Raw genomic sequence first — 11,395 nt, forward strand, 5'->3', positions numbered from 1 at the left:
GGACGGGCGGCAGCAGCGCCAGGTCCTTGTGCTGTTGTTCCCCAGGGCTGGGGCAGCTCTGCAGGTGGGGTCTCACCTGAATGGGGCAGAATCCCCCCCTCCCCTGCTGCCCACAGTGGGGATCAGCCCAGGATAGAGTTGGATTTCTGGGCTGATATCCCTTGGGAAAAAAAATGGTCATAAAATGAATCTCTTCCCTATCTGCTCCTCCTGTATCACCACCCCAGAACAAGATATCAGGGGCAGGGCTCTGTTTCTGTCCTTACTGCTTACAGGAGGGTGCATACAGATGCAATCACACATCCTGGGTGAGGGGCTGAGGATGGAAAAAGCTGGGATTTTGCTCCAGCAGTTTTAGTAGCCAGACATTTTTTTCTCAGACAGCATCTGGAGCGCTGAGCATGGGCTGGGTATTTGTGAGAGGCCTGACCTCTGTGTCTGTGAGTGCTCTCCAGATGACAACTCTAATCTGCTTCTATCCCCACTGCTTCCCTGACAATTTCCTGCAAGCTTTGCTCAGGACATTTTGCTACTAACAGTGTCACTGTCATTCCCAAGAAGGGCAGAGGTACTGCTGGCTGAACCTTTTCCAGCATAGAGTTCACGCACTGGGTTGGGGGAAAAAAAGACATTTTCAGTCACCCTGATATGGCCCACAATTCCATTTTGTGAATTTTAGCCAAAGCAAACTTTCTGGGTTGGACTCCTAAGAGGATGCAGGCATCCTTGTTCACACATCCTTGAGAGAGGACACTTCTGTGCCCCAGCAGAAAGGCCACCAACCGGGGTGGGGGAGACCTGATTTCTGCTTGGTTCAAAGCAAGGGCTTGATGCAATATCTCTTGACTCACAGAAGAGTTTTTTTGACCACAAAGTAATAGTGTCACTGGCTATGAATAAGCAGCTTTTTAGAAAAGTGGGACATCTTCTACATCCAAAAATGTCCCGTCCCCCTGGGACAGGGGGGTGAAGGTGCTGTGTTACAGATCCCTCTTTAGCATCAGGCAGAGCAAAAACCCCAGATGAGTGTCCTACCCACAGAACCATTCAATGCACAAATAGCGTGGCTTACTGCTCAGCTTTGGTGTAGCTGCTGCCCTCTTTGAAACAAACTTTTATAACCTGGAGCAATATGCTTCTTTCGAAGTGATAAAGACTCCAGGAAGGCCAGGTTGGGGTCAACAGAAGGCCGCGAGCTGGGACACCTGAAGTTTGAGGACAGAATTTGAGCACATTGTATCTTGAGATAAGTTTTACTAAGTTTTTTTTCTTAGGCTGATATATGAGCATGCAGTGGAAGGGCACTGAGGTGGTGAGGGCCTACATGGTACACCAGGAAAGGCTGAGGAAATAGTTTTTAAGCCATGACAGGCTTAAAAACTTGAAGAGAGGTTACAGAAACCATTGATCCAGACTTTTCGCAGAGGTGGACAGTGAAAAGGCATGAGGCAATGGACACAAGTTGCAGTGAGGAAAGCCCTGATCAGTCATAAAGAATAAAATCTTCCCAATGAGAATGGTGCAGCCCTGGGATGAGGACTCAGAGTGCCTGGGGAATCTACACCCTTGAAGATTTTCACAGCTCGGTCAGACATTGCTTTGCAGTTAGCCATGCTTGGAGCAGTGGGTGGAACCATACACCTGCAGGCGTCCCTTTTAATGTAACATTTCCCACCACTCCTGATTAATTCCTCCCTAGTACTATGCCACGCTTCTCTGACATGTCTGGGCTCATGTTTCCATGGTCTTGGCAGAGGCAGTGTTTGCTGATGCACTGCTACACACAGGTACAGTCTCTGTTTCTCTTAGATGGTAACACAAATGGCAATTTACAGCGCTGTCTCCTGCCTTCCCTTCAGCTCCCCCAATTTAGTGAGAACTTATTGCTAGGTTTTTGCTCTAGGCAGGTGTAATGCTTTTCTCCCACCTGACTGATGCTCCACTGAGCCCACATCCAACAAGAGACATAAAGGTGGGTATTTTATTAGGCATTTGTTGGAGTAACTTGTTGAGCTGCTCTGAATTCATTCCCATTCTGTTCTTATCACCACGGCATCTGAGCTGCTTCCATGACATGTTAGATAGCGTGACTAATATCTGTTGCATACTGTTTGTTCTGTCACCTTTTCCCAGAGGGAGAAGTGTGTGAAATATTAAGTTTTGCTGGCCTAATTTTATCTTGTGCCTTGTTTTAACTTGTTTGGGCTTGGTTTGTGTCACTCTACAACAATTTCTGCATGTTCACTCAAAGGAAGGCAGGCAAAAGAAAAATGCTGGGTGCTTCAAGGAGAGGTAGTGATGTTTTTAATAACTGTTACTTTTTTGGAGCGAATTCCATGCTGGCTCACAGGAGAGGTCTGACTCTCTTAGAGATGAGCTTTATCTATCACTTAGGTCAGAGGAGCAAATTTCTCCCTTTGCTTTGCCCCAGGGTTGAAAAAGCTTTATAGCACTATGAAGACCGTTTTTCAGGGCAAGCCAGAACAGCAAATACTGTCCACAGGAGAGAGTTCCATTCATCCCAGAAGAGCTCAGTATGGCCTTTGGAGCTGCGGCCAAGCTCTCCCCATGTCCTACCAGATCATGCACTTTCTAAGTTTAACATTTGCCCTCATTCAAATAGTAACCAGAGTAAGTTTTTTTCCCCCATTTTGGCTCTTCACAGATCACCCTGAAGAATCTTACTAATCAAGAAGTGGCCACATTTACCTATGGGGATTGGCTGTCCAAGCTGAAAAATGACAAGGGAAGCTTGGTGTGTGAGATGCCAGCTTTCATAAACGACGAGCAGATGATGGAGGACACCACATACACTCTTCAGGTTAAAACCAGTGACATTGGAGGTTGGTCCTTGCTAGATATTTTATGACTTTTACAGTATGAAGTGTGGTTTTTAGCAATGGAAAAAAAAATATATCTGCTTCATTTGAATTTACATTTTAAAAAACATAGTTTAGCTGAAATAAAATCATTTTGGCTGGCTGTTCACTGGAGTTATTCTGAGAAACTCATTCTCTTCTGAGCTCTGGGCATAACATATTTAGACACAAGGCCCAGCTTTGACTTGTCTTTGATTCCTCTGAAGACACCTTAACAGAAACTATTACCAGATGAAGTTATAGAGGTCAGCAGCCACATTTTTCTTTTTTGGTCAGGTCCATCCATGTAGGGTCGTCAGAGCTGGTGTGCTTCAGGTTTTCAGTCAGCACTGTCTGCCTTGCCCAGAGCAGATAGCAATAATTCACCCACCTTTTCAAAGTGTTTTGAGAGCATTTATCTCAGGCTGTTATAAAACATCCTTAAATGCACACCAGATAGAAGAAGTGGAACAAAATATACAGAAAGCTGCAGAGCTTCAAGAGCCAAGAAATGGGGTTTCAATGTCATTTCCTGGGATCAGTGCCTCTTTTCATGGGAAGTTTTGTCAGGCTGCTGGATGAAAGCTGCAGCCACATACAAGGAGTCTCGTGCCAAGAGGGGGCAATCCAGACATTGTCTTGAAGACACCTTGTTTCAAAGGTTGGTCCTCAAGTGAGATTCTGTCACACCAGTTCACATAACCACCTCCTGACCTCTAAATCTCTTTCATTTTTTTCTTTTGTTACTTCTTTTTTTTTTCCCCCCTGGTTTTATCAGTGGTAATTTATGCAGCTTCTGAGGTATGATCTAAGAATATCAAAATTTCCCTGGCAGAGCACCTTTGAGCCACCTCACCATTTCTTATCTATCTTCTCTGCCGGCTGCTTGTCTGAAAAACATGTAGTGAAATACAAAAAACAAAAGAGAGAGAGAGAGAGGAAGATTTGTTTATGTATCTGGCCATCCATCTAATATAGTAGTAGATCTTTCTGTGACCTTTTTTGTGAAAACCAGTCCTAACTCAAAGGCGATGGAAATAGAAATGAGAGGAGAATAGAAAATGACAGCAGCAGCAGACAGATCTGCCCTTCCCATTGAATGAAGGATGACGGGTATTAATGAAGAAACATTTTATTTCATTATGAACAGCGACAACCAGTAGGAAAGAGCAGATTACAGAGAGGTTTCAGGGAGTCTGTTTGTGATTAGATCACACAGCTCACTGACAAAGTGCTGAACTTTATCCAGCTTATCTAAAGCAGGTGCAAGTCATGAACCATCTTCCCTTTTTGATCATTATGTATTCCACAATTACTCCTGGTTGGACCAATTCAGGAAGAAAGACATTTTATCCTTGGCAGTGTTTAAACACGTTATATCATCTCCTGCCACGCTGACATTGTCGAGGAGCAGCAATACTGCACAAGGACTGGCATCAAATGTGTTTATTTCTAGTTATAAAGCTTTTCTTTGCAATGGCTTTCAACTTTCCAGTGCATAAGAGTCACTGAAGGAAAAAAATAAAGCAGGCAAAGTAATCTCAGCTATTTGTCATTCTCCAAAAAATTTTATTTCTGGTTTTACTTCCTCCTAATCTAGACCATCCCTGGTCAATTCATCTGGGAGAGAAGAGTCTTCATCAGTGGTCTGGATAACCTTCCTGAGGGTCTCTCCGTCTTGAGTTTTTCTTCATCAGATTCAGACAGAGACTGCATGATTAAGTCAGGCTATATGGCTAAAATCAGGGAAAACGAATCCCACAAAGAATATCCTGCAGCAAACTAGAAAGTATAAGCTATTTCCTCCCCACCACATACATGTGTTTAACAACAGCATTGTTTTACCTTTCCCTCAAATAAACCTTTAAGCCACAGTTTGGCTTTTGCAAAGTCACTCTACTCCAATGATTATTTAACCTGCAGAGGTTGCAACAGGGAAAGACTCTACTCTGCAAAGCTCATCACCTCTCTTCCACCACCAGCAGTACCTCAGACAGCTCTCAGCCTACACACAGATAAGAAGAGGTTGTTAGGGCATACACCTCCCAAATCAGATGGGTAATCTTTGGTTAAATCTAGGTCTTGATTTTAGATGTAAAGCACAATTGGATTTTCTTCAAGGCAGGACTCATAGACATTGATGCAATATAGCCAGACCACCTGATGGCTTTTTCTGAGGCACAGAAACGTCCTCTGGCTGGTTAATTTTTACTTTTGCTATGCAGGCATCACATACATGGTAATGCAGTAAAGATGGAGAGTGAATAAATACTGCTTTCTCATTTTCCAACCATTAATGAAGCAGAAGGTTTTTATCTCTGCTGTTATAAGATTAATTAGGATGTTGTCAGCTCAGTTCCAACCTACAAATTACATAATTTAGGACAGTTGGTGTCAGTTCCTAGTGCCTTATCCCAGATCTTTGTTATGTCAAAAGAAGGAAATTCTTTGGCCTCAGAAGGCTGTGACTCAGGCCCAGAGAGTTTGTTTAAAAATGAAGCATCTGCTCAGTAAGAATCATATAATCATAGAGACTTCTGTTGAAAGGGTCCTCTGGAGGTTATTTCACCCATTTTCCTGCTCAAAGGACTGTTGTCAGCTAAACTTTGGACATCTCCAGGGATGGTGATTTGCCACCACCTCCTCAGGCATCTGATCCAGATCTGCACCATATTCCTAAGAAACTTGTTTTTTTTCCTGATTCCCAGCCTGAACCTCCCCAGCAGCTTGCAGCTGTGGCTCTTTGGGGTATGGTGTGACACAGTACATCAGCCTGTACTGACAGCCCTGTCACCATTGTCACTGCCCCTGCACAGGGGGCCCTTGTACATCTGCCCCAGCTCCTCTCAGGGCTTCTCCTCACAGTGGTTTGTCCCAGCTCTTGTCCACCTTGGTAGCCATCCACTGAGCTCTTCTCAGTGTCTTGACACAACCCAGCAATTCGAACTGGCATTTTGCACTGAACACTGGACACTTCCTGCTAGCTTGGATTCTATCAGAATGTGAATGGTACTGCTGTAAACTTTGGGTCACCTTCAACTTCCCAGCGTGTGCAAGGTTTATTCCAAACCCAGATGCAGGACTTTGCATTTCTCCTTGCTGAATTCCTGGAATTTCTGCTTGCCCAGTCCTCAAGTTTCTCAAGGTCCATCTGGGTTGGAATTCTGGCTTTCAGCATGTCAGTCACTCCCACAAATCTACACTTAGCTGGAAATACACTGAGGAAACACTCTGCCATTGTTTAGGGTGTTGGTGATGAAATTCAGTTCAGTTGTGCAGATCCCAGTATCAATCCATGAGCTCTTGCACTCATCACCAGCTGAGGCTGGTGCAACCACAGTACCTTCATCTCTTCATTTGTCTAGTTTTTTACAGTTCCTAAATGTGCCTGACAGTTTCCTGGAACTGGCAACAACAACAACAAAGCCAAAAAATATCACAGACCCAAATAGGTGAAATGTACATTGATTTAACATTTCTGTTCTTTACTTTCCCATGTCCTGCTAATTGCTTGTGAGGGAAATGTCACAGCATGAGACCTTCATAAGCTTCTTCCTGCAGGGACGGTTTTGCTGAGAAACAGTTGGTTCTGTGCTTTTTGAGACCTGGCATTAATTAGGAACCTGCTCCTTGCAAGGAAATGGACTTCAGTTTGCTTTGTTCCTCACCTCAGCAAGCATCAGGGTCATAAAAAGTACTGCCAGATGAACTGCCTGAATCCCTGATGCTTTCTCTTCCTACTTAAACCCTTCCCAGGGAACTGTTGAAAATTAGCCCCCATTTAACATGGGCAACTTCTTGCATGGACACCACATGTTGCTTTGCTTTTCCTCTATATGACTCTTTTACTCCTTTTTTTATTTTAGTAATTTTTTTTCTCAGTCCTTCTGTAAGAACAGTTGTGATTTCTTCCTAACTTCTGTATTTAAGTAATAATTCTGCAGAAGTGGGACCTTTCTCGAGAAGTTTACAGTCCCCCTAACTTTGTCTCTGCACTGTGTTTGAATGGAGCTGTGAGAAATACTGTCTGTGTGGCTCAAAGTAGATTTATGATACTCTTGTGTAAGAAAGGGCCTGGCAGGAGGTTAGAGTTTCAAAGCTGGGCTATCCAAATGAGGGCAGCAGATGCTGAGTTTCTTTATAAGGCAGATTTGAGCTTGATGATCTCGTTTTCCTTTCCCAAAATTAAAGGGCCTTTGTTCTGACACAGCAGTGACTCTCTGCCCACGTGTAATCTATTCCTCTCCGTGAATCTGCTTTTATATTATGGCGTCAAAATTAAAATGCAGTCATTTTGGTTGAATTATAAATAGTGCCAGGTGAAAATGTAACGCAGCTAAAATATAAGGTCACTGCAGGTGGTGGTTGGGCCTTGAACTCCCCAAAAGTCAGCGAAAGAGCATGGCTGTTTTCTTTGGCAAAATATGGACAGTAGAGGACACAAGACATTCAATATCAGGTCATAAAGATCATCTTGGAAATTTTTAAATTTCCTAACATATGCGCAATAAAAAGGTGGGAGTTGGTAGAGCAAACTGTTGCATGAGAAACTGGGACTTTTTCCATTAAATGCCACGTGGACAATTTTTTGAGAAAGAGCAATATGGAAGGAAGATCTATTGGCGGTGGAGGGAAGTGGGCCATGAGGTGCCACAGTGGCTTGGTTGATGATCTGCACATAGCTCTGAAATCCCTGTACCATACAACACGGGGAGAGCAGGAGGAGACAGACGCCAGCTGAAGGATCCTGAGTGCCACAAGTGCTTGGAGAAGGTTGTGGGACAGCAGCAAGGAATGACTGAGTGTGGAAAAGGGACTGTGCCTCAGTGGGAACAGCACTTTGTGGCTAGAAAAGTTAAAGTATGTTCTTTAACACTCTTTTGTAGATTGCTGGATCCTGCTGGGTAAGTCACTTTACTTCCCAAGCTATCTTGGAATAACAAGAGTTACTACACTGACATCCCCTGCAGAGCATTGTGATGGACAGTCCTCCATCAGGAACAGAAATTCCTGCTTCCTATGAGCACTGCAATCATCAAGGTCACCACACCTCAAGCACAAGGGCAAAGCATCCAACTGTATTTGTGGGATGGACTGGAAGGGTTGGTTGTCCTCTCTGCAGGATCCTGCACGAACCCACTGAAATGTCTTGGCTGTGCCCAGAGAAACATGAGCAGCCCTGCAGCCTCTTCCATCCTGCCTTTGCTCCTCCCCATGCGACTGGGAGCAGGGAGTCAGCCCAATGTGGCAGGGTAACTCATGGCTTTTTTCCCTTCTCTCTCCTTCCAGGGGCAGGCACCGATGCCAACGTGTTCTTGATCCTGTTTGGGGAGTATGGGGACAGCGGCACCCTGCCTCTGAAGGAGTCCAATAACTCCAATAAGTTTGAGAGGAACCAGATGGATGAATTCAGCTTCTCTGAAATGCTGAGCCTGGGAGACCTCTGCAAAGTGCGGATCTGGCACGACAACAAAGGTCAGGACAGTGACGTGGGTGGTGGGAGAGTTTGAGATGTGTTCACTTGAGGAAACACAGGGACACAAGGCAGGCTGAAGGCACTGTCCCCAGCTCTGCTTCAGGCTGAGAAAGTTACCTGGATTCTTCCCAGATCCTGTGCCCCAGCTTCCCTGTCTAGACACACCCGTTCATGCAGGTGACCCTCTCCCTGGCCACTGCTGCAGCATCTGCTCCAGCGGGTCTCCATCTTCAGTCAGGGCTTACAGCCACCTCTGCAGCACTGGGGATGCCTCCCCCAGGCAAAGCCATCCAGCCTGTTGTCCCAACACACTCACTCTACCCATGCATGCCTCTTACACAGACCAGCATGGCACTTCCAGAGCAATTTAATGCTCTCAGCCTGACACCAACACGTGGGGTAATGCAGCCTGGCACAGCACAGTGAGTCTAAGAAGACAGAAATAAAGATCTGTGTCTTTACTAAGATCACTACATCAGCCAGTGAGCGTGCAGTGCACTGCTGAAGGAGGTTCTGGCATTTCCCTGCTGCTGGACACCCTAACTGGTGTCACAAGCAGCAGAGCAGTGCTCAGTACTGCTGTCAAAGTAATTTGTGTTGTCATTCAGGCACCAAGAGGTGTCTTGTAAAAAATGCATCTCTAACACTGCTGTGGTGACATACCATCCCATCCTATCCCATCCCATCCCATCCCATCCCATCCCATCCCATCCCATCCCATCCCATCCCACCTCATCTCCATGTGAAAGAGATTATACTGCATTAGCAGTGGCTTGCTCACTAGTGGCCAGCCCTTGCTGCAGCCCGAAGGTGAAGCTCCATGGCTCCCACAGACTCACCTGAGTCACTATTAATAAAGCTGTTTGGCAGTAATATTTATCAAAATCTGGGGAGGAATGGCAGCAGAACCACCCAGTCATTACCTGGTTGTACTGAGGCAGCTGGTTTATGGCTGGGGTGGGTTTTATGCCAGCAATGATATGACCTGGCCACCATCTTCTCAAATATACCAAGTCGTGACAGATGCATGTCACGCTCTATTTAATAAAAGATGCTATCTCTGGATTAGACTTTCCCATTGGAAAGTCTTTGCGAGAGAGAGAGAGAGAGAAAAAACACATCTAATCGTAGCCTCTGTCTGCTGTGAAATATGGGAAATACATCCACCTAACATGATTGTTTATTCCCAGACACTGCAAGCTCTGAGCTCATATTCATCACTCCCATAACACAGCACAATTTAGTTGATTAAACTCTATAATATCATGTTATATAGCTGGTGCTGAATGCAGTAAGGGAGCTGCTTTCACCTGATTACTTTGCCAAAACACTAATTCCTTGGATCTGCAGTTTAGATGTAGATATGGAAAGGGCTATTGAATGAGAGTTTTAGCTCAGTAAAAAGGGTTTGCTGCAGTTCCAAGAGTGGATGAGACATCCTTCTGATAGCAGCAAGAAATCAACATGGACTTGCAGATTTGCTTTCAAATCTATCACCAGCTAAAATGTGTGCTAAAAGAACTTTTTCCTCAAGAGGCATCATGGCTCCCTGGTGACTGGCCGTGCTAATAGGATGAAATACACCCACCAGAGCAAAGCTGGTCCTTAGGACTCAGGCACATGGACAGACTGGGATGCAGGAAGGTAAGAACCGGATCAGATCGAGGGTCTGTGGAGCCCAGCAGCTCTTTCCAACAGCAGCATCACTGGATGCCTGAGGAGGAGGACAGACTGAGCGAGCATGTGTAATCCTTTCACAACCCTCTGCATTTTACTACAAGGGAATTTCCTGAACTGGATATCATTTTTGTCCATTAAGTAATTTCCAGTGAATTTTCTCATTCAAGTTCTTGCCCAGGCCCTCCAGGAGACATTTGCACCAACACATCCCGTGGCAGTGAGTCCCACGGGTTCGTTGCCTGCTGCGTGACGAGCAAATCCTGTTAATCCAGGAGGATTTTGTTGCCTTTTCCTTCTTTCACAAGTGATCATGGCTCACCCTCTCAGCGCCACTGATGATGCTGACACAGGTTGGTAATTGCTGGCTGTGTGCAGCTGGTTGGTGGCAAAGGGAGGTAACAGAGTTCAGCCTTAGGCTAAGCAGTAAGTAGGCTCAATTAGTTTAAATTTGCTCTGGGCTAAGAACATGTACCCAGATAGCCACCACAAGTCAGCTAAAATACTAGGCTGGGTGTCTAGAACCTGAAATATGTATAAAAATATACATGGCAACCTCATATTCTCTTTCCTTATTTCCTCATGACACGGGTTTCCACTTATAAATACTAGTTCTTACCAGACCTGGCTGACAGCAGGGTTAATTTAAGCCTTGGATAAACACCATGCTCAGGTTTTGTTCAGCAAAAATGTACTTGCTTTTCCCCACAGAAAGAAGGAAAACTGTTGTTTAAATCATAACATACGTTGTCTACATTGTTCTTGCATTAGTCATGTGAAAGGCATCTCCTATCTAAAACTTCACACAATTCAGCATGACAGTTTGTTGGGTGGGTAGAGTATTTATTACTGCTGAGATCCCAGGATATAGCTATCCTTTGAATAGATGCCTGCTCCCTATATATAATTTATATAAATTGGCTGTGGCACTGCCTAGAAATTCCTGGCTCTATTTCTTTTAAATGAGTAGTAGGATCAGGGGTCAAGTAGGGTTTTTTGTCAGATGCATGAGGGACTTTGGGTATTAAATAAAAATGTGTTTGTATTTACCACTAGTCTGAGGCTTCAGATGTTGATCATTCTTTCTTTACCTCTTTTCTGGCTCTTTTGGACTACATGGTTCTCTGCCAATGGCGTCTGGAAGGCTTGACCTCACACTGGCCTACACCATTGCTCCTCAAATCCTGGATACTTGCTCTTTTCTTTATGTTCTAAATTATCAGTCTCAATCACAGAATCACAGAATGGTTTGGGTTGGAAGAGACCTTAACGATTCTCTCATTCCACCCCTTGCCATGGGCAGGGACACCTTCCACTATCCCACGTTGCTCCAAGCCCTGTCCAGCCTGGCCTTGGACACTGCCAGGGATCCAGGGGCAGACAA

General features: G+C 44.9%; 1 protein-coding gene across 1 annotated transcript in view; it reads left to right on the top strand.

Moving 5' to 3' along the window:
- The window catches only part of LOXHD1 (lipoxygenase homology domains 1), a 131,811-nt gene that overhangs the window by 104,830 nt on the left and 15,586 nt on the right, over positions 1-11,395 (top strand). The window contains 2 exon segments of the mRNA XM_008640947.2: positions 2,666-2,843; positions 8,148-8,333. Of these exon segments, the coding sequence (XP_008639169.1) occupies positions 2,666-2,843; positions 8,148-8,333 (364 nt within the window).

The sequence above is a fragment of the Corvus brachyrhynchos genome, unplaced genomic scaffold (assembly GCF_000691975.1).
Source record: "Corvus brachyrhynchos isolate BGI_N302 unplaced genomic scaffold, ASM69197v1 scaffold8, whole genome shotgun sequence".
Lineage (NCBI taxonomy): Eukaryota > Metazoa > Chordata > Aves > Passeriformes > Corvidae > Corvus > Corvus brachyrhynchos.